This window comes from Panthera leo, chromosome Y (genome assembly GCF_018350215.1).
Source record: "Panthera leo isolate Ple1 chromosome Y, P.leo_Ple1_pat1.1, whole genome shotgun sequence".
NCBI classification, from domain to species: Eukaryota; Metazoa; Chordata; class Mammalia; order Carnivora; family Felidae; genus Panthera; species Panthera leo.
The window spans coordinates 4422281-4446156 of record NC_056697.1 but is presented as its reverse complement, the minus strand read 5'-3'; the positions used below and the strand labels follow the sequence as shown (position 1 = coordinate 4446156).

The 23876-nt window shown below is 50.8% G+C and overlaps 1 protein-coding gene across 2 annotated transcripts in view; it reads left to right on the top strand.

Annotated features, from left to right (window-relative positions):
* Positions 1–23876, top strand: part of LOC122212619 (pseudouridine 5'-phosphatase) — a 174004-nt gene that overhangs the window by 61845 nt on the left and 88283 nt on the right. Inside the window, exons 3-4 of one of the 2 annotated variants that reach the window (XM_042926534.1) lie at positions 4950–5179; positions 22025–22695. In XM_042926534.1, coding sequence (XP_042782468.1) covers positions 4950–5179; positions 22025–22201 — 407 coding nt within the window. In that variant the 3' untranslated portion in view covers positions 22202–22695. Of the gene's footprint in view, positions 1–4949; positions 5180–22024; positions 22696–23876 lie in introns of those variants that run through there. The other variant, XR_006199228.1, reaches the window with a different exon arrangement.

Here is a 23876-nt window from a genome sequence, read left to right as displayed (position 1 = left end):
AATTACTATATCCAAAGTTTTGTAATTGGCCATGTTTTTATCATGAGCATTCTTTTGTGCCATCCATCAGTTAAGTAAATGTTTTTAATTGAAATTTAGCTAATAGATTTAATCCATGATATTAATCAGTAGTTGTTACAAACTGGGTGAGTGTTTAGGCATCTTTATACTTTCAACTAATGTATTCTAACTGCGTAGACACTATAAAAAAAGACTTGAACACTGGTTGAAACCGTTTTTAAGTGTGAAGGTGTTATAACATGAGATGTATGGATGTGTATTTTTCTTGTCTGGCTATTGTCCGTTCTGGTATCAGAGAAGTACTTGGTCTCATGACATGAGTTGGGACCTGTTCCCTCCTATTTTCTGAAAAGTTTGTTCAGAATTGGTATTATTTCTTTCTCAAGTGTTTGGTAAGTTCACCAACGAGGCCATTCAATCCTAGATACAGGAAGGTTTTTAACTACAAATTCTCTACTACGAATTGGGCTGTTCAGGTTATTACTGGCTTCTTGAGTGACCTTTTTATCTTTCAAAGAATCTTTCTATTTCATCTTAAGTTATTAAATGCATTGGCACAAAGTTGCTCGTGATAGTATTTGTTAAGACTTTTAATGACTTTAAGGATCTGTGATGATGTCCTCTGATTACTGGAACTGGTAAATTTGGATCTTCCTTCTTTTTACTTGATTAGTTTGGCTAACAATTGGCCAATTACATTGAACTTTTTTAAGATGCAGCTTTTGGTTTAAGGGATTATCTATCTGTATTCTCTTTTATGCTGTTTCATTGCCTCTCTCTCTCTCTCTCTCTCTTTTTTTTTTTTTTGTTTGCTTTAACTTGACTTTGCCCTTTCCTTCACTTTCTTGGGGTAAAAGCTTTAATCATTGGTCTTCATTCTTCCAGTTTTTTAGAGGACTGATTTGAGACCATCTTCTTCTGTAATACAAACATTTAGTGCCATAAGTTTTTTTCTAAACACTGTTTTAGCCACATCCGCAGAATTTTAACATGCTATCTTTTTGTTCTCTACAAAATATTGTCTAATTTCCCTTTTTGACTTCATCTTTGACTCATGTCTTGCATAGAAATGTGTTATTTAATATCCATTTTTTAATTTTCCATATACCTTTCAGTTATCAATGCCTATTTTAATTCTTTTACGGTCAGAGAACATATTTTGTTTGATTTCAATCATTTTAAAATGTTTTAGAATTTTTTATAGCTCATGGATTCATGTTCTATCTTGTTGAGTGTTCCACATGTCCTTGAAAATAATTTGTATTCTGCTGTCTTGGGTGATGCGTTATGTAAATGTCAATTCAGTTAAGTTTGCTTGATAATGTTTTTGAAGTCTGCTGTATCCTTACTTTCTATTTGTTCCATCAGTTGCTGACAGAGGAATTTGAAACTTGAGTTTGTTTCTCCATTCAGTTCTATTAGTTTTTGCCTTATGTGTTTTGAAGCTCTGTTATTTGATGCATATACATTTGGAATTCTGTCTTGTTGATGAATTGACCTCCTTGTCATTATGACATGTCCCTAGTTATCTCTGAGAACCGTCATTCACTGTTCTAAAGTGCACTTGTTTGCTATTAATGTAGCTACCCAATCTTTTGATTAGTAGTTACATAATACATGGTTTTTAATCCATTTATTTTTAACCTGTCTGAATATAATTAAAGTAAGTTTTCTGCAGATAGTATGTAACTGCATATCACTTTTGTTTTTGTGTTATTTTTTTCCGTTCTAACTTGGGCATATGTATAATGTTTATACACCTTCTATAAGGTCATGATCTGCTAATTCCTTCATCTCAAACATTTCTCTGTCCATTTCTATTCATTGCTTTTTTTCTCCTGGCCATACACTGTGTTTGTGTGCTTTTGTATAGGCATGGTAACTTTTTTTTTTTTTTTGGGGGGGAGAGCACAAGCAGGGGAGGGGCAGAGAGAGGGGGACATAGGATCTGAAGTGGGCTCTGCACTGACAGGCTGATAGTAGCCAGCCTGATGTGGGTCTCGAACTCATGACCGCAAGATCATGACGTGAGCTGCAGTCTGACGCTCAACTGACTGAGCCACCCAGGCGTTCCAAGGCATGGTACCATCTCGATTGGATGTCAGACATTATGAATGTCACATCCAGTGGAGTGCTGGATTTTGCTTTCTTTTTCAAAAAGTTTTAACATTGTCCTCGCACAGAGTTAAGACCCACACCTTCCTTTGAACATCTCAGAACTGTTTCTCTTAAGGGTCAGGCACTTGACAGTATTTGTTGCTTTTGTGAACAGCTTTAGGTGTTTGAACAAAATAACCGCATCCATCTTTTCTGTTGCGACTAAGAAAGTAGGAACATGGCCTCATGCAGTTACCGAAATAGTAATGATTACACAATTTAAAAATATTATATTAGGGGTGCTCGGGTGGCTCCTTGGGTTAAGTGTCCGGCTCTTGATTTTGGCCCAGGTCATGATCTCCTGGGTTGTGGGTTCAAGCTCCATGTCGGACTCTGCACTGACGACACGGAGCCTGCCTGGGACTCTCTCTCTCTCTCTCCCTGTCTCTCTGCCCCTCCCCTACTTGCGCTCTCTCTCAAAATAAACAAACATTAAGGTAAAATACAATGAAATAACAATCATTATGAGTGATTAGTGCTGTGTGTGGATTTAGATGTTACTGTCATAATCAAAATGGGTTTAAGGCGGAAAGGTACTGTTGTGGTTGACAGGTTTCTGAGACGCGCCCTTTGTCCACTGGCTGTGTGCACGGCGATATGGCCCTACATGTTCCCTGTATGTGTGCACAGCGGTGTTACCGTGCTCGTTCCCTTCCCCATGTCTGTGTCCAGTGGTATCACCCTACGCGTCCCCGTCCCGTGTCTGTGCGCAGCGACATCTCCCTCCGCGTCCCCTGCCCTGTGTGCGCAGTAGCATCTCCGTCCACGACCCCCGCCCCGTGTCTGTGTGCAGCGACATCTCCCTCCGTGACCCTTGCCATGTGTCTGTGCCCTGCGGCATCGCCATATGTGTCCCCCGTGACTGTGTGCAGCTGCATCTCCCTCCGCGTCCCCTGCCCCGTGTCTGTGCGCAGCGACATCTCCCTCCGCGACCCCCGCCACGTGTTTGTGCCCTGCGGCATCGCCATATGTGTCCCCCGTGGCTGTGTGCAGCTGCATCTCCCTCCGCGTCCCCTGCCCCGTGTCTGTGCGCAGCGACATCTCCCTCCGCGACCCCCGCCACGTGTTTGTGCCCTGCGGCATCGCCATATGCGTCCCCCGTGTCTGTGCGCAGTGGCATCTCCCTCCGCGTCCCCTGCCCCGTGTCTGTGCGCAGCGACATCTCCCTCTGCGACCCCTGCCACGTGTTTGTGCCCTGTGGCATCGCCATATGCGTTCCCCGTGGCTGTGCACAGGGGCATCTCCCTCCACGACTCCTGCCACGTGTCTGTGCCCTGCGGAATCACCGTATGCGTCCCCCGTGTCTATGCGCAGCGGCATCTCCCTCCGCGACCCCTGCCCTGTGTGCGCAGTAGCATCTCCGTCCACGACCCCCGCCCCGTGTCTGTGTGCAGCGACATCTCCCTCCGTGACCCTTGCCACGTGTCTGTGCCCTGCGGCATCGCCATATGTGTCCCCCGTGACTGTGTGCAGCTGCATCTCCCTCCGCGTCCCCTGCCCCGTGTCTGTGCGCAGCGACATCTCCCTCCGCGACCCCCGCCACGTGTTTGTGCCCTGCGGCATCGCCATATGCGTCCCCCGTGGCTGTGTGCAGCTGCATCTCCCTCCGCGTCCCCTGCCCCGTGTCTGTGCGCAGCGACATCTCCCTCCGCGACCCCCGCCACGTGTTTGTGCCCTGCGGCATCGCCATATGCGTCCCCCGTGTCTGTGCGCAGTGGCCCCTCCCTCCGCGTCCCCTGCCCCGTGTCTGTGCGCAGCGACATCTCCCTCCGCGACCCCCGCCACGTGTTTGTGCCCTGCGGCATCGCCATATGCGTCCCCCGTGTCTGTGCGCAGTGGCCCCTCCCTCCGCGTCCCCTGCCCCGTGTCTGTGCGCAGCGACATCTCCCTCCGCGACCCCCGCCACGTGTTTGTGCCCTGCGGCATCGCCATATGCGTCCCCCGTGTCTGTGCGCAGTGGCCCCTCCCTCCGCGTCCCCTGCCCCGTGTCTGTGCGCAGCGACATCTCCCTCCGCGACCCCCGCCACGTGTTTGTGCGCAGAGACATCTGCCCCCGCAACCCCTCACGTGTCTGTGCGCAGTTGCGTCTCCCTCCGCGTCCCATGTCTGTGCGCGGCGGCATCTCCCTCCGCGACCCCCGTACTCCTCGCAGTTAGCGTGGCGAATCGTGCTTTCACGTGCCGCGCTGCTGGTCTTGCTCAGCTACATTAAGCACAGTCTGGTGTCTGCGCTGCTTCTCACTGGCTGCTGCTGCAGCTTCCCACCGGCTCCCGCCTATGCGCGGGACCTGTGCTCCAAGGCCCTTCCTGCTCTCCCCTCCCCAGCAGTGTGAGGAGAGATTGAATTGCTTTCAGTGGAATAGGGGCTTTGGGCAGAACGCGCGAGCAGCGCAATCATTGCCTATTCATCGCGAAAGGAAAGGAGAGGGAACGGAACCTGGGCCGCCAAGCAGGGACACCTCCCTGGGCTCACCCCGCCTGCTTTCCACGTTTCCACAAAAGCGGAAGCAGAGTTTGTTTCCGCTAAAATTGCCTGTGTTACTCTGGGAAATGCTATCGGGAAGCCCTGAACCGTGCTGGAGTTTTGTTTTGAGGAGGTGTGCCCAGGGCCTCTAAGCACCCGCCCCGTCCGTCCAGTCGGTGTCACGTGAGCTCCCTCCCGAGAAGAGGCGGCGGGGACTCGAGGTCGCGGAGCTAGCCCAGGGTCCCGCAGGGCGCCTTCTGGCCCCGGTGCCCCCCACCTCTCTCACGGCTTTCCGCCCTCCTCCCCAGGGGTGGAGAGACTGATTCGCCATCTGCGCCGGCACGGCGTGCCCCTGGCCGTGGCCACCAGCTCCAGCCGCGCATCGTTTGACATGAAGACCTGCAGACACCAGGCCTTCTTCGGCTTGTTTGACCACATCGTGTTGGGGGATGACCCCGAAGTGAACAACGGGAAGCCACATCCCGACATATTTCTAGTCTGTGCCAAGAGGTTTTCCCCTGCTCCGCCCACCCACCAGGTAAGCCCCGCAGAGGGGAGAAACGGGGGTCGCCCGGGCGGGCTCTGGCCGCTACTCTGGCGCCTTGTGGTCACTGTCGGGCGGCCACCCGGGATGCCCTTGTGCTCGGAGACAAGGGCGGGGGAGGGGCCGGGGCAGAGGGGCGCGGGAAGAGCACGGCACGTTGTGGGGGAGCGTCTCCCCCCGCGTCACCAGGCCAGTGGTCTGGGACTCGCGCACGCTGTCTTTGAGCGCTTACGTTCGCCGTAACGCTGCAGACGGGCACCGTGCAGCCAAGGGGCCCTGTGACGATGTGGCCCGACCACGTCCGTATTTGCAGCGAGCGGACTTCAAGGCACATGCTGATTGCAAGGCAAATGTGAATCCTCAAAACTCGCCGTTCTCCCCACATGCTTCTCAAGGGATGTTTTGTTACTGCAGAGTTTGTGCTCATAGTGACCTTTGGTTTTGTCAGAGTTTCCAGGCTTCTCTTTCTCTACGGGAAGGGGGCCCTGGTGGAGTGTGGGCTCCAGTGCCCTGTCTCCACCCTGTGTGGACCGCTTTGGTACGCGGGGTGCACAGTGCAGACGGAGCAAAGGGTTTGAAGATCAGAACCGACTTCAGAACCAGTGGGTTGTGTTTGTTCAGCTTTGCTTCACTTCTCCCTGCACTGTTACTGTTAGGATGGACAGCTTAGCCCCCGTGGGGATTCCAGAGGAAGAGGGAGATGCTCTTGAGAGGGGGCGGGCTCAGGTCTGACTGTGCGCCCTTGCAGATTCCAGAACCACAGGGAGAGGGGTCTGAGAGGAGGAGGGCTCAGGGCTTGACTGTGCGTCCTTGCAGATTCCAGAACGACCGGGAGAGGGTCTGGGAGGGGGCGGGCTCAGGTCTGACGGTGCGCCCTTGCAGATTCCAGAACGAGAGGGAGAGGGTCTGAGAGGGGGCAGGCTCAGGTCTGACTGCACCCTTGCAGATTCCAGAACGACCGGGAGAGGGTCTGGGAGGGGGCGGGCTCAGGTCTGACTGTGCGCCCTTGCAGATTCCAGAACGACCGGGAGAGGGTCTGAGAGGAGGAGGGCTCAGGGCTGACTGTGCGCCCTTGCAGATTCCAGAACGACCGGGAGAGGGTCTGGGAGGGGGCGGGCTCAGGTCTGTGCGCCCTTGCAGATTCCAGAACGACAGGGAGAGGGTCTGAGAGGGGGCAGGCTCAGGTCTGACTGCACCCTTGCAGATTCCAGAACGACCGGGAGAGGGTCTGGGAGGGGGCGGGCTCAGGTCTGACTGTGCGCCCTTGCAGATTCCAGAATAACAGGGAAAAAAGGGCTCAGGGCTGACTGTGCACCCTTGCAGATTCCAGAACGACAGGGAGAGGGGGTGGCCTCAGAGCTGACTGTGCGCCCTCTCCAGTGGCACCTGTCTCAGCACCTCAGACTGGTCCTCAACTCAGAAGCTCTAAGAACCCCATGTTTTAGGGGACTTGCTATGGGTTTCATGCCTTAGGTATCATTGGTTAAATCATTGGCCATTGGTGATTAAATCCTTGCCCCTGGCGGTTGGGGCCAGGTCTAAAAGCTCTCTTTCCTCCAACTGCACCTTGGTCTTTCTGGAAGCCTGCCCTCATCCCAGGCACATCTAAGGACCCAGGTAGTTACCTGATCAGCAGAAACCCCGGTGTGGTTGAAACGGGCTTATTACGAAAACAAAAGATGCCCCAGATGCTCAAGAAATTCCAAACGTTTGGGGAGCTCTGTGCCAGGAGCCAGGGAACGAGACCAAACAGGTTTTTTGTAACATCACAGACATACAGGACCACTGAGCGATTTGGGTACCGTATTCGCAAGGATACACGGATCTGGGCTGATTTCAGTCTCATCCGTGAAGCTAACTCAACAGCAGTTGTATGACAAGGGACGAACCCACGAGCGCCCCGCCCCTGAGCCCCATTCCAGGGCCGCGGGACAGGTCCAGGGTGGACCTTTTGCATGTGCTTCTTGTATCCGGGCGTCCAGGTACCTGAATGCGTGGCGTCCTCCTACAACAAGATTGCACGGAAATGCAATCTTCCTGAGAACCTTCCCTCACTCCCTGAAGGTTTCTCTGCCTTCACATTGTGAAGCCGTCCTCAAAAAGCCGTTTGGAGTAGATCGTAGGAGCCAAGAGAGTCTGCACAGGCCGTGTGCCCTCATGGGAGCTGCCTGTATGGCCAAGGCAGCTGCAGGAAGAAGATACTACCTTTCTTCCCAGGAGAGCTGTCCTTTTTCCGCCAGGCATGGTGTCAGTGGAAACACGCTATCTGCGTGTTTTCACGTGTGTGCGGACCCAGTTTATAAGAAGACACTCGCTGGCCCTCACATACCCCTTTGCGTGAGGCCACTTGCAGAGGGAACACCCAGCTGCGACTGAACACTCAGCCCCACAGCTCCCGTGTTGTCCGTGCGTCCCCATGTCCTTCCCGTCGACAATATTGATTTTAAACTTGTCAAAGGAAAATGAGCACTTGCCTGTCTTTACAGTAATTTATTTCATAAAGTGTTCTAGGCATCACCCTGGTTACTAATCCACACTTGTTTATGCATGGCTTTGTCTTGCGGAAACGAAACCTTTCTGGTCCTGTTTCTTAGGCAAATATATATAGTCAAGGCTTTCCGGGTTTTTCGTCAGGTGTTGTGCGTATGGTAAAATGAAAGCAAGATTTGATCAGTCTCCTGGTTGAGGAGACGCTGTACTTGGCTTTTTCTTCTCGTGCAGGAAGCACTTGCAAAGAGGGTTATTGAAATATGAGAAGGTTCTTAGAACGCGTCCGGCTCCTTTCTCTTTGATGCAATGTGGGTGCAGAAGTCTAGTGAGCCTGCCAAGTTCAGGGGCATTTCATATGACTGTTAAGTCCCCAGAGAGATTCACGGTTGCAGTAGGGAACGTTTTATGCTGTGGGTATCATCAAAATAATTAGCTACAGTAGTAGGAATAGAAAGGAATGAAAAGCAAGCAGCGTAAAAGGAGGAAATTAGGTTAAAGCGTTAGTTACCGTTTTACTAGGAGAAAATGCCTAGCAGATGTGACGTTACACAAGTTCTCAAACGATTATTTCTGAGTTATGTATGAGTTATTCTTTTGTGCTAAAAATTAGCAAAGGTGGTGCCTTCCCCAAAAAGTCCCTGTGTCCCATCCTCAACACTCTAATGAGTACTCATCGGGTGTGTGCTGGGTACTCTCAGAGACCCTGTGCGGTGAGGTCATTTGCCCCGGTGTCCACAGCGCTCGACCATCTGCAGGCTCCACACCACCAGGCAGGTTGAGGGACAAGCTGGGAGTCGCCCCCAGGCCCTCTTCGTGTGTGAGCTCTCCATTCGACTTTCTAGCCCTAGCCGCCAAGATGCACGTCTGCGGGGCAAAATAAAAACAACGGCATCATTTACACGTCACTTCTGGGCTTGACATTTATTTCACGTGAATCCTAAGATCGATTCCAAGAAGCAGACCAGTCAGTACTTTGCATGTTTTAGTTGTCTTGTTTATGTTAAAAGCTGAATTTCAGGGTTTTTTTTTAAATTCTTTTTAAAAACTTTTAAAAATGTTTTATTTTATTTTTGAGAGCGAGAGAGCATGAGCAGTGCAAGGGCAGGGAGAGAGAGGGAGACACAGAATCTGATACACACTGCAGGCTGCAGGCTCTGAGTTGTCAGCACAGAGCCTGACACGGGGCCCGAACCCACAGATCGCAAGATCATGACCTGAGCCGAAGTTGGGTGTTTAACCAACTGAGCCAGCCAGGTGCCCCTTTTTTATTCCTTTTTAATTTTGTTTTGTTTTCGAGAAGGTTGTGCACATTAAGCGTTCATACACCTAAATGGTAAGAATCTCTCTCTCTCTCTTTCTCTCTCTCTCTTGTTTTACTGTATGTGGTCTTCATCCCCAAAGTCTTCAGACAGGCGTGGGCTGTCAGGATGTTGCTGCCTGAAAAACTTACTTACCTCCCGAAACGATGGGAAGCAAGCGTATGCTTTTGGCATCAAATTTAAAATTGATTCGGTGGCCAGTTGAGCTCTGCCACGCGCTCTGTCTTTTGGGTGATAGGATGTTCCTTAGTTAGTCTCCACTCCCGGCCCCTCTGGGAGAGGCATAGCCGTGCTGGAGCCCCTTCTGGGGGTGAGGAGAGTCTCTGTGGCATCGTCGGCCACCTCCAGGGGTCTTCTGGACCTGCCCGCCTCCAACATCCCTGGCCTGGCCTCAAGACCACTGCCGCCTCCTGTCACCCACAACCACTCAGCACACATACAATGGTGTCGGTATCATTTAATGCCTCCTGCAACATGGTTTACCAGGCCCTCCCTTATTTCATTCAAAAAAAAAAAAAAAAAATCTCAACTATCTCGAATATTACCTTCACAGCTACTGTCCTTTTATTTCTTCTGTTGCACTGAACCTATGTGTGCTTGGTGCTCCTACTGAGTTTCCATGGAGGAGCTTGCTTGCTTTTCCAAATTCCACTGTTGGGGAGGAAACACATTTCCTATACTCCCTTAGGTTCTGTGCGGGGTGCCTGTAAATTAAACTGACAAGAGACATTAGTAAGAGACAAGACAGATTTTTATTCACATATGGAGGCAGCAGTTCAGAGAAAAATGTGATTCAAGGAGGCAGCTAAAATCTAGGGCTTATATACCATCTTAATAGGGGTTCGAGGGAGACAGAGGGACACTTTCAGGAGAACAAATGAGTCTCGGGAAAAATAAATGGGCCCTTGGAACGGGGAGAAGATGTGATAGCTTTGTGGCAATGTCATAATGTTTAGGCGATTTCTTATCCAGGTCCTGACCTGTGCTCACTTCTCTTCAGCAGCAAGAGTCAACTTTCCCTGGTTGTAAAACTCCCAGGGGGGCCGTGGATGAGGATCGAATTGTTTAGGGAGCCTGTGCTTTTAGAAAGATAAGGAGAATTCAGAAAAAGCATCTTCCTGCCGCCGTTGACATTCACTTCCTCCCTCCCTCCGCTGAATGCTCAGCATCTCGCTGGCCACACTCCCTGCCCTCTGCTTGCTGAGCTCCTGTGGTCTCCTCACTTGGGAATAGTCCTGTGTCTGGTTGTCACGTCCCTCCTTCATCCCGGACCTCATCCTGTCTTCATCCCGGGCCACCACCCTGGGATGGCCTTCTGACACCACCACATCAGGCAGTGTGATCCCACGTAGCCACATGTTTGCCTTCTCTGTCTCACCTTCAGGTCTGCCTACCCTGCAGCCCACCAGCACGTCTGCTTATGGGACCTACTGTTTCCCTCCCACGTCTCCCCAGTCCCTTTCCACCCACATGGCTCCACTGTCCTGCAGATAGAGTCCAGACATCCCATCCGTGACGTCCTCAATGCTAAGGACCTCAACATGCCCCGCTCCTCTTTCCAGACCTTCTGCGGCATCGCCCCCAGTGGGAGCGCCTCTCAATAAAAACAGGAGCACGTTTCTGTCTTCACTTTGGACTGAGTGAGGCAGCCATTCGTAGATTTTTGCAGTTGTCGTTACCAAACGGGTGTAGAATACTTCTCTCACAGCACCACGCAGGATTCACAACCCTAATCACCTGGTATTCAGTGTGGTTAATGGGACGACAGAGAGATGTAATCTCCCTGGACGGCGAATACCACGTTGCGTCCCACGCACACGTCTGCCGTGATCGAGTAGTGACTAGGTGTTCGTCTCCGTTTCAGAGTCAACTATAGTTAGTAATTGCTCTTGGTGTTGGCCTGGCACCGTCCGATCGGCTGAACTGAATAAACAAAAGTCGTGGCAGCACCATTGTCCCTCGCAATTACAGAGACCGTGCACGCAGGAGGAGCTCCGCGCTCCGTGTACGTGTGATGTTTCCGTGCAGTGTTGTTGGCAGGTCACTCCCGGGAAACACGTCGCTAAGCAGCTGATTTTTTTCTCGGTGTTTAGATTCACGCACACAGACGCATATGTCAAACCCAGCATAAACCGCAAAGTGGTATGCCCGGAGAGACTTTTGTTGCCGTGATTTGCGACATTACTGGAGGGGCTCCTTCCCAATTGAGACCTATCACGTGGTTGTGCCACCACAGCTGCCTAGCGGGTCCCTCCGTTCTGTGTGTGATTGCGCGTGAGGCTGTGGGATCTTCACGTATCAGCAATTTCCGAGAATGATAGCTCTCATTAGCCAGCCATAACACCATGTGGAGGCTAACCTGTCTGCATAAAGCCACCTCGCTCCTAGGGAAAGTTGGACACGAGATCAGATGTTTGAAAGGACGGCATTGTATCTGGCATTTCTGAAAAACGAACTAAGCAGTTGTGCAGAGAAATAATTCCTACCAGACGTCAGCAGCAGTGTGGACGGGGAGGGCAGTAGTCACTTCTAGTCATGAGCAGCAGTGTGGACGGGGAGGGCACATCACGGTCCTACAGATTCCTCCCTAAACCCCTGCTTCCGCCTTTCCAGTGTTTCTCACTACTGTGATAGTGCTCTGACTCCCTGTCCTGTCCCACACGCCTCCCCCACTGCGGCATGAAGGGGAAACCGGTCAGCCTGGCCACTCTGTCCCTCTCTGGTCCCTGCTGGATTCCATGTTCGCCTTCTCTGCGTCAGCACGTCATGGAGGGGGAAATGTCTGCGAGGCTCCTTAGGGAGCGATGATAAACGACATGGTTGAGAAACACTAGATTCGTCACAATCTGGGTTAAATAAATAGTGAGTGAGTAGTCCCTAACAGTTTCCAAGGATGGCCTTTAACAAATTCAACGGTGATTTTTTGTTGTTTGTTTTTTTTTAATGTTTATTTTTTTTTAATTTTTTTGTAACGTTTATTTATTTTTGAGACAGAGAGAGACAGAGCGTGAGCAGGGGAGGGGCAGAGAGAGAGGGAGACACAGAATCTGAAACAGGCTCCAGGCTCCGAGCTGTCAGCACAGAGCCCGACGCGGGGCTCGAACTCACTGACGGTGAGATCATGACCTGAGCTGAAGTCGGACGCTTAACCGACTGAGCCACCCAGGCGCCCGTTAATGTTTATTTTTGAGACCTAGAGACAGAGTGCGAGCAGGGGAGAGACAGTGAGAGTAAGACACAGAATCCAAAGCAGGCTGCAGGCTCTGAGCTGTATGGGGCTCGAACTCACAAACTGTGAGATCATGACCTGAGCTAAAGTCAGACACTTAACTGACTGAGCCCCCCAGGCACCCGTTTTTTTTTCTTTTAAGGCTGTGCAAACTAGGATGTGTCCCCATCACTTTGTGTGTTTAAACCTAGGGGAGTAGGTCATCTTGAGTGGCTGAGGGCTGTGGCAGTTTTTACCTCTGAATCCCTGTGCCCTGGGAAGTCCATCCCAGGCCAACAAGGACAACTGTCAACCCGTTTAAGTCCAGACGTGGCAACAGCTTTGTGCAAACTATCCATGAGAGGATCCCAGTGCTGGGGGGTGCAGGGGGCCTTGGACTAGTTATTCTGGAACACTCTCCTGCTTCTGGACTTCTGCAGCCCCATCACGTATCTTGTCCATCAGTGGGTTGAATGTACAATCCTTCCTTGTTTTCGACAGCAGAGCATCATCCCCCAGGTGAGGGCACAAGGAAGGTGGCGGTGAATGTTGCCCAAATAAACCAGATTGCCCATTGGGATGGGAATTTCTCGCCAGGTTCCTTTGTGTCAGCTGTCACCTAATTAGCACATAGTGTTCCTTGATACTTGGGGGAGGAATATGTGATTTATCTGATTAGGTGAAGATGTCTTCGCATAGCTAAGTATACTTGCAAAGCCTTCCCTGTGACTTGTGAGGCTTGACCTAGGACTAGTCGCCTGTAGTCTTTGGGGTCATTGCTCACAACTCTGGACACGGCGTAGCTCGGCACCCCCTCCCAGGACTCAGATATGGAGCCAGGAAGGATGTGGCCCCACGCTCATCAGGGAGCACACAGAATCCTTTTCCCCTCAGGGCAGGACCGTGGTCTCCTTTCCCCTGCTGCCTGTCCACGGGGCCCTGCCCTTACCTCCTGCAGGCCTTATCTGGTCCTTGCAGGTGGCTCCCACATGTCAGAGCCTGCAAGGAGGCTGCATCCAACCCCCGACACTTGAAATCTCTGCGTCCGCAGCATCACTGTGACTCCAGCCAGAGAAAGTGTCCTGCTTTTTAGGGAACACCTGGTTAGATCAGTCCCACCCATTCCACCCAGGACACCCGCCCTATCTTCAGGTCCAGAACCTGAATCCTGTCTGCAGAGCCCCTTTGCCATTTGAGGGACCACAGTCCCAGGTTCCCGTCAGTTAGGCATGGACATCTTTGGGGGCCATCCTGCCCTCCGCCGTGTCTATGCTTCATTTCAGTTTTCCCGCTTATACAATGCAGATGGGACTATGCGTGTGTGTTAGGGGTCGCCTGGGTGGCTCAGTCGGTTAAGCGTCTGACTTCAGCTCAGGTCGTGATTTCACGGTCTGTGAGTTCGAGGCCCGCTTCGGGCTCTGTGCTCACGGCTCGGAGCCTGGAGCCTGCTTCGGATTCTGTGTCTCCCTCTCTCTCTGCCCCTCCCTGCCTGTGCTCTGTCTCTCCGTCTCTTTTTCTCTTTCTCTCTCAAAAATAAATAAACGTTAAAAAAAAATTTTGAAAAGGATGTGTCAAAATCACATTGGCATCAGGAATACAGCAACTCTGAGCCCCTTGGTCTTGGGCTTTCTCCCACGGCTCCTTCTCTGCTGGTTCCCGATGGTTGTCTAAGGGTTCAGATACCTCATTCCTCCAGGGTCCTGTTGCTGACCCACTAGTGCTCGCCCCCAGGTCCTGAGGTGCTGCTGGTCAGGAGAAGGCTGGTGTCGCACTCACAGGACTGGTTCTAGCGCATTCGACTGCTAGTTCAGTCTGGGCGACGCGTGGCTGAGCGAGAGTCTGAGCTCCTAACTGCCACCTGTTACTACAGGGGAGAGACTGCTTCAGAAGCTGAAAAGGTCAAAACCTGCAAGGTAAACCCCGTGGAAGGTCCAGGGGTTCTCCTACAAATGCCTCGGGCACAGGCGGGAGGCCTGTGTCAGGTGCTGAGTGTCCTCTGCCCGGTCTTAGAGAAGCAGAACACCCACGTGTGGTTCTGTCATTACGCCTACGGCTATCAACAGGATTTGGGTCCCCTCGGAATCTTAGCAAGAAATACTCCCCCATGTGCCATTTGCAGACCCCAGGAAGAGCCTTGGAGAGGTGGGGCTTGCTTTTTATACTCCGGAGAGTTTCTCCTGACCCGTATGGAGCCAGAACCCCTCTGTTCCCCACCCGACTTTGGGGCTGGGACGCCTTCTCCACGGCATCCTCTGGGCTGTGCCCAGCACTGCCTACTCCGTATGCCAGCATTGAGACGATGTTTGCATTCTCTTCTCTAAAGAACAGGGAAGGACAGGACAGGTCACCTCTCTGGTGACCTAACCGTGCGGCCCTGTGGCTCCTTTTGTGCTGGACGCTCGGCAGAGCCCATGCCTGAGCTGGCAGGGGAGGGAGGGTGGGCGTCCCAGGGCTCCTTACCTTTTCACTCACTCTCCTTTCTAATGAAACACAACGTACTTCCTCTGTGTTGTGACAGCCGGCTTGGGCTGCCCGAGCAAACCCCACACACTGGGCGGCTTGAGCAGCGGCATTTGTGGTCTCTTCCAGTTCTGGCGGCTGGGAGTTCAAGATCAGGGAGCTAACGGGGTCGACAGTTGTAGGCGTAATCACAGAACCACACTTGGTTTCCTGCTTCTCTAAGAAGCTTCTCTGAGAATTCTCCAGGATTCTTCGTCCTCACGTGCCTTTTCCTCGGAGCGTGGGAGTGGGGAGCAGAGCAATCTCTCTTCCTCTTCTTATGAGGACACCAATCCCGTCGGATTAGGGCCCCCAAGGCCCATTTAACGTTAAAACGCCCCTAAGCCCCCTGTCTCCAAACACAGTCATGAACTGGGAATTAGTGTTCACCATGAATTTGGTGGAGGTCAGCCAAGCCCACGTACAACATGTTTAGGCATACTCGTTATGTCGATGCATCGTCTTCAGGAGGCTGATGTCCAAAGAGGTTAGCTTTTAACGTGTGAAACCAACAATGGCCCAGATGACCCCTGTGTATCCTGAGTATCGTGCAAAGGGGCGAGTAATACCGGAGCGATTTTTCACATTTATTCGTATGCATAAAGTAGGAAAAGGAAAAAGAGGATTCTGTTGACCATCTAGAAACTACTAAGACTTCTTTTATCAACCTTAAAACTCCCTTTGAGAGCTTTGCTGGACTTTTTAGTGGTCCCTGACAAATTTGGTGGACACAGAATCTGTGTTATTAAAAGAAGATCAGACAAAGGTTTCTGAGCTATTTCAGAGTCCTTTGCTCAACAGTTAATTTGTATGCGTATGTTCTAAAACGGACCCTGAGCGCCTTACAACGTACTTTTCCTGAATAAGAGGAGAGAGAATTTCTCAGGAAGCCTCCCACACGTACCTGTGACCACCACGTTATTACAGCCTACATTTCTTTAAAGGTTTCTCAGAAGGTGAAGGAATCCATGTAGTGGTGGTGTCCATTCATGTACGTACCTTACGACTCTAGAGGATTTGGCTACGGATATGTTTATGCGAGTACTGGTTTTGTTCTTTGATTTCCAGACCAAAATTAATTGAAGAAGACAGTAGCTCTGCAGTATGCAAGGTATTTGTCAAAGAACTTGTGAGATGTATCTGAGTCAGACACTGTTTCCTAGGGACCACACCAGAGCTAGAATCTGCTTCACCTACAGGGAGGGTTATGGCTGTTCGGATAGGTAGGTAGATAGAGAGAGAGAGAGCAAGAGAGAGAGGGAAAGAGGGAGAGAGAGAGGGATGGATGATTGATAGACATGATAGGTAGTTAAGTAGATAGATGGATGATGGATAGATGATGGATAGACAGCTGATGGATGATGGATGGTTGATATAGGGATGGATGGATAGACGATAGGTAGACAGATAGACAGACAGACAAGATAGATGGGTAGGTGCATGGGTGGACAGATGGATAGATGATAGATAGATAGATAGATAGATAGATAGGATAGGTAGTTAAGTAGATAGATGGATGATGGATAGATGATGGATAGACAGCTGATGGATGATGGATGGTTGATAGATATAGGGATGGATGGATGGATAAGATGATAGGTAGATAGATAGATAGACAGACAAGATAGATGGGTAGGTGCATGGGTGGACAGATGGATAGATGATAGATAGATAGATAGATAGATAGATAGATAAGTAGATAGATGGATGATGGATAGATAGTTGATAGACAGATGATGGATGGAAGGATGGATATAAGATAGTAAAGAATGCATGGTTGGATGAAAGATAGGCAGATGGATGGACAGACAAATAATATAAACAAAAGTACTAATTAATAACAAAATACATGCGAACTTCCATCATTTTAATATTATGTAGAGGTTTATTATTTAAGTAAACATCTAACGAAGTGTATACATATCCATCATCACAATACTGTGGTACTTATTTATATTAATTCACTGTCTGACAAAGAACATGGAGACAAATAAAGCAAACCTTAGCTGGGAGCCCCGCTGACTGAGAACCCATCACAAATAAAGTTTAAGGCCTTCTTCAAGTTTCAGTGTCTCACGATGTAAGAACTGAGCTTGATGTTACAAAATTAGCTTACAGAATAAAATCTACAAAAAGTCATACAGTGGAAGTTTCAGCATGAAAATAGCGGTTTAGCGGAACATTGCCTTTAGGGATTAGATTCAGATCATGCCTGGCTTTTAAATGGTGAATGACCATGGACACGCCCATGGGAGTACTTAAAATGCACACACAGATGATCCCGGATTGTCTCTGAGAGTCTTCGAAGTGAACCTGAAGTGACTTGGTATCAGATTTTGGTTCACCAACAAAAGGAGACACTCTGTTCCCCAGAGACGACGTAGTCACATGTGGGAATTTCGCTAGTTCCAGAGCAGCGTGCAGCCTCAAAGGGACACTGGTAATTGCCGAACGGACAGCTTTAGTCACCAGACGACATCTCCAGCTGGTCTGGACACTTGTGTCCTGAGGGAGCACAGGTGCAGAGTTGAAGACTGACCCCGCCCAGCAAGTGAGGAGGTCCCGTCCCTCTGGGGCCATTGCCACCCTTTTCCTGGCTCCGCTGACCTGAGCTGGTGAGGAGACGTCAGACACACAGAGAGTCTGTTCTGCCCAACTCGTTCTTTACAAAACGGCCAGTCTTGGTTATATGATGCTTCTCTTTGAAAGAATAAAGGGCAAGGGCCTTGTGACGCCCCCGCTGGTTCCGGTGACCAGGCTGGGTGAAGACACGCACAGATGTCCCCCGACAGGGTGCTGCTCAGCTTACACATCTCCCCCTCTGGGCGGTCAGCCCCCAAAATGCCTCACCTCCCAGATAGTTGGAAATGTCATTCTTTCTAAATTAAACCCTTCAGGCTATAGTTTAATTAAGCTCATCTCCTCTTCCGCAGATGGAATTCAGATACATTTTAGGCTTCAGCTTGTAAAGTGGAAAGAACGTTGGATTATGGAGGCTGGGACTCTTCCTAAATTCTGTCACGTGTATGCCCGTTTGACCTTCAGCTTACATGTGAACTTCCCGTGGCTCTGATACCTTCTCGGTGACAAGGACCGGGCTGGGTCACCCGCTGTCGTCCAGCTTGGACACTCTTTGGTCCCTTTGTTCCTTTTCGTCCTGGGCAGGGACACATCCACATCTCCCCTAATTTAGCACGTTGTTCATCAGATAGATGCTCCCTGTTTGCCACGGCACCCCGAGCAGGTGCCTGTCCTCCAACCCCACCCCGTCACGGCCAAGTGCAGTCCTGGTCCTGTCCCCACAGGTGAGAGAAGGATATTACTGCTGCCCGGAAGCTTCCTTGAAGTCATGGGAGCATGTTCTGGAGATCCCACCTCTTGTGCTGTGCCACAAAAAATCGCTACGTGAATTCACATGCACTGAAACACACATACCCACACACATGTCCATGTGAATTTCGTGGGAGAGAAAGAGAGCACAGTAGAACAGGTTCAAAGGTCTCTGGTGCCCCAGCCCTCCTTCCTGCACACAGCTAAGTGCAAGTAACACAATTCACGTTTTACAGGTGGGTGTGAGTGAGTTTACGGTGCAGTATAAATGAGTCAGCGCAGGGTGGGAAGGGGTAGGTCGGGGCTCAAGGAACCCAGAAGGACTTAAAAGAAGAAAGAGGTAAAGGTCGGTGGAGTGAAACTTTCGGTGAGCTGGGTGGGACAGGTAGAAACCACACGGAGGCGTTTGTGTATTTGAATAAAAAACATTCTTCCTGCTTTTATTTGAGCAGGATCTGAGCTTTGCGTTTCTGGTTTTGTTTAGTTTCAGCATACATCTTTCGATGCTTTTACGTTCTTCGAGTTATGATTAATAGAGTCACTTCAGGCAGATTTCAGAGATTTATTTCTGGGTTTCAATAGGTAGATAAGTTATAGTATGAGTATTCATAAAATGCCTAGGTGTTTACACGCTGGGCTCTTTCCTCCCACGCGTCCATGGAAATACATGAGATCTTAGGAGTCAAGACACAGGCAATACAAGGGACACAAAAAGCTTTTGAGACGCTTTTCTAAGTGCTTCGAAATATAGTGGTGCTTGTGCTTTGTAGTTCTGCCTCTGCGAAGAAACAGGAAAACGTACAAGTCCAGGAACGATGGCATCTCAAGAATCCAGGCCCACACGTGGCTGGTGGTGAAGCCGGCCATGTTAACCTGTCTGTTCACCTGTCCTGCATCTGGCCGCTCTGATTTTTTTAAAAAAAAATTTTAGGTTTATTTATTTACTTAGCATGAGCAGGAGTGGGACAGAGAGAGAGAGAGAGAGCGAGCGAGCGTGAGCCCTGAGCAGGCTCCACACTGTCAGCACAAAGGCCAATGCAGGCTCAATCTCATGAACCGTGACATCCTGACCTGAGCTGAAATGAAGAGCTGGGGGGTGGTAAGCGACCGAGCCCCCCGGGTGCCCCCGGCCGCTCTGGTTGACTTGCAGGCACCGAGCTGTCTCCGGCCCCGCACGTGGCTTGCTCCGCACTAGCCCGCCTTTCCCGCCGAGTGTCCTCCCACTGAGGGAACGCCAGGCTGAGAGGGAGGATCCTCAGGAACTTTCCCTGCCCCCCATGCCGAGAGCACCTGGGACGCCTTTCCTCGTCACTCGTGCCCCCTCCTTGTATCTCCCGGGACGCACACCGCGGCGTCTGCAAAAGAGCTCTCAGGCGTGGGCGCTCTGCGGTGTTCTGGGTGGGGGACAGAGGCGTGGAGCCCTGTTCAGCAGGTGCCGCGGTTTCCGGGTCTCCCCACAGCGATGAGCCTCCCAGATGCAGCGTAGACGCTGCTTTTGTGACTTTCGCCAAGCACGGCTACCCCAAGGGATCACCAAAACCTCTTCCTCTCTTCCAGCCGACGTTTCACAGCTGGACTGCACAAAGCTCCCAAATTCTCGGAGGACACAGGGCATAGTTGAAAAACACGAGGCCGCTGGACATTTCGGTGCCCATCCCTGACCCCACGTAAAGCAGTTGAGGACATTGAGAATGCAGTGAGGTCGTAACTGTAAAAAGGCAGGGACAGAACTGTCACCAGCGGGAAGTCTGAGCAGGAGAGCTAAAAAGACAAGCCTGCCCGTTGTCAGCCCACTCTGCCTCCCGTCTGATGGAGACCGTTGACTCAATGGCAGAAGCAGGGAACTTGAAGAAAAGCCGGAGGCCTTGTTAAGTTCTCGGAAGGAAGACAGAGGAGCTGAGTGTCCTGTTTGTCCAGCGTGTCTGGTTTCTACTGCTCGAAGCCCCGTCTCCAGGGTAAACCAGCTTAGTCCCTGAAGGTGGCCCCCTGCTGAAGCCGGGGGGTCATTCTGATGCCCAGGAGCTCATTCAGCCCTGGCTTCTGCCCCTGGGGGAGGGGGCCGAGGAGATCTCGGCCCAGCTGGAAAGGAAGGAGGGGGGTGGAGAAGTATACTTGCTACGGAACGGTGCAACAGGAAAGACCGTAGGAGTGTGTGTGTGTGTGTGTGTGTGTGTGTGTGTGTGTGCGTGTGCATGCATGAGTGTTGGTGAGTGTGCATGTGTGTCTGTGGGTTTCTGTGTGTGCAAGTATCTTCGTGTGCACGTGTGTGTTTGTGAGTTTGAGTGTGCATGCATGCATGCATCTCTGAGCGTGGGTTTGCATATCTGAGTGCTGTGATGGTGTGCATGAGTGTGCATGTATATGTCTCTGCGAGTTTCTGTGAGCATATGAGTGTGTACATGTGTGTCAGTGAGGCAGTGTGGGCGTGTGTTTTCCACCGACCTACAGGCATGACAGGATGCAGAACTCGTAGGTCACGGCACTGACGCTGATGTCCGGGAGCCCCCGGGTCACCAGCGCAGTGAGCTGCGACTACCCGCCGGGGACAAGGTTCTCGTGATGAAGGCAGGACGACACGGGCCGGGTGGGCGGATAGGTGTGACCTTGGCCTGTGCTGGCACTTGTGAGTCAGCAAAGGACACAGCGGGGACACGGGGAGAGCATCTCGCAGCCGTGACCGGAGCCCTGTCTCCAGAAGTCTGGCCCCTGCAAGAACAGAACGTTACCAAGAGAGAATTCATGAAGCTGTTTCCAGGTCCCGAGGGAACTTTCTAGATGCGTGTCTCCCCTGCGCAGACAGTGATGTCTGGCCGATCGACCGTTGCATGGATGTGAGACCTCTCGTTTGGAGAGACTCCTGATGGGAGCCATCCCGTGGTGCTGGTCACATGACGGGATGTCTAGGAGCTGCCTGATAAGCACTGTGCACGGACACCCAATTTTAAACGTAGGCATCTTGGGGCGCCTGGCTGGCTCAGTCGGTGAAACGACCGACTTCACCTCAGGTCGCGATATCTCGGTTCGTGAGTTCAAGCCCCGCATCGGGCTCTGTGCTGACGGCTTGGAGCCTGGAGCCTGCTTCCGATTCTGTGTGTCCCTGTCTGTCCCTCCCCTACTTGTGCTCTGTGTCTGTCTCAGAAATAAACATTAAAAAAAACCGTGGGTGCCTGACGGGGTGGCAGTCACCCCGATGACGAGGTGGGTTCGCACGGTGACCTGAAGGAGAGATCACACGTGGCAGCACGCGGCCTTGGAGCCCAGAAACTTTTGTCGCACGCCTCAGCCCAGTAGAGGCTCAGCCTTTCACGCCAGCACTGTAACCATTCAGTTCCCAAAGCCTAACAACACCACCAGCCGTGAAGTGCGCTTGCATTTAAAAAGCGTGGCTCGGGGCGCCTGGGTGGCTCAGTCGGTTAAGCATCCGACTTCGGCTCAGGTCACGATCTTGCGGTCCGTGAGTTCGAGCCCCGCGTCGGGCTCTGTGCTGACAGCTCAGAGCCTGGAGCCTGCTTCCAATTCCGTGTTTCCCTCTCTCTGTGACCCTCCCCCGTTCATGCTCTGTCTCTCTCTGTCTCAAAAATAAATAAACATTAAAAAAAAAAAATTTTAAAAAGCGTGTCTCATGTGCCCGCACGATTTTCTCTCCTGCTCTGAATGTTCAACTGTTGAAGGAACAGCTTCCTGGGATGCCAATAAAACAAAGTTTGACACCCGGCCTCCCTCTTTCCCGCCCCGCTGAGCCACATTTCGGTACGGAAACCTGTCCCCTCCAAAGTAGCAGCTGTGCGAAGCCCCACAGGACCACGCGTGCGAATGGGTGTGCTGGCCTCACCCACCGTGCCAGACTGGAAAGCCTGCAACTCGTTTCCGTCTCGGTCCGCACGGTGACACAGCCGACCGGGCATGTCAATAATAAATACCTTGAAAACCCAGTCTAAGCGCCTGGTTAGGAGAAAGGCCGTCTCAACCCTGTTTTTCTTCCTCACCCTACAGTGCCTCGTCTTTGAAGACGCTCCCAACGGCGTGGACGCGGCCCTTGCAGCCGGCATGCAGGTGGTCATGGTTCCAGACCGAAATCTGCAGCGCCATTTGACGTCCAAGGCCACGCTGGTGCTGGATTCCCTGCAGGATTTCCAGCCCGAGCTCTTTGGTTTGCCGCGCTACGAGTGAGCGTCCCGCCGTGGCTGTGGCGCCCACTCGGGTGACCCGTGGCACCCAGGCAATCACCCCGTGAGCCAGCGGTCCTCCCAGCCCGTTATGTGTGGCTTCCCATCCCACGTGGGCTTGGCCCCCTCTGGCCGGTGCTGACAGACCACGGCGTCACAGCTGAGACACGGCAAAGCAGAGACGGCCCGCAGCACAGACCGAAACGCTCACGTGCATAGTCGTAGAGTGCGCGAATGAACACACAGTGTCTCGGTATTTGAGGAATCCTGTAGCCGTCACACATGGCAAATGGACAGATGTACACATGCTTGTGAGCGCCTGTGCATGTACGTATATGTGTGCGTATGGACAAATACGTGGGTGTTTATAGGTATGTGTTTAAATACATACGCCCGTGTATGTGCAAATACTAATGTGTCCACCACAAAATGAAATTATATGTGTGTTCATTTCTGCCTGCCTTTTTAGTTTTTGTGTTTTTATTTTGTTTTGTTTTGTTTTGTTTTAGAGAGAGAGAACCATAAGCAGGGTCCACACTAAGCACAGAGCCCTATGCAGGGCTCGATCCCACAACCCGAGCTGAAATCAAGGGTTAGAGATTCAACTGAATGAGCCACCCAGGAGCCCCTCTTTTACTTTTTCTAAATCCTGGCTGGAAAATGTAAAATATGTGTACATGTATGTATATGGTTACGTATATATATATGTATATATGTATGTACATATATATTTATATGTTTCCTATGCTATTTTCTTTCTTAAGTATTGGTCGTAATGTGCCAAAGGAGCTGATAAACATGAGATGGCAATTGCATTTGTTCTGCAATCTGAGTGGAAAAGCCATGTCACGGATGAGCCCTGAGAAATCATCCTCGTTATCAGCAGAATTCACAGTCCTTCTGTGCCCTCAGAACCTCTCTGTGCACCTCTACTCAGACACCACCTCTGAACCATGACATCCTGAGTTTCTTTTCAGTGTGAGCATACCTGCAGCCCACATCTTATTATGTCTACGTGCACGTCCATATCGGAGGATGTCCTTTCTACCTCAAAAAAAAAAAAAAAAAAAAAAAAATCATCCCCCGAGTCTAAAAACATGTATTCTTTCTAGCACAGTCTTCGATGCACATATAACTTGAATTCAGAGTGCATGCTTACCATGACCGAGAGCCTTATTAGCACATTTTTTGGAATAATTCTACTTTGGCAGTGAGCTCCTTTTAATAGATTTACTTGATGTTTTGTGGTGGGAAAATTGAGAAAGGCACTGGAATATGTGAGAAGAACGCAATCCCAGGGTGCATCTGGCCTGCTGGTGTGTCACACATGGTTGTTGAGCAAATTTCCAAGTGCAAATGGCGGAAAAATGCTGGGGATGTATGTCAGGGTACATCTGTTCATGCTTTGCCTCCGGCTGTTGACCAGTTTTGTATCCATTCAGAGATTCATTTCAGCATTCACGATCGCCGGTGTATGGATCCTCTCTCTGAATTCTTCCTCAAGCTGCTTGTAACGTCTTACCGGATCCCTCACCAGTTAATCAAGTTGAATAAAATCTTTGACGCTGGTTCGACATTACGTTCCTATGGGAGTTTCATTTCAACCTTTTTAAAAACATATATCCTCTACAAACATAAAACATACGTGTCACTCTTTGACCTTTTTTCTTTTTTTTTTT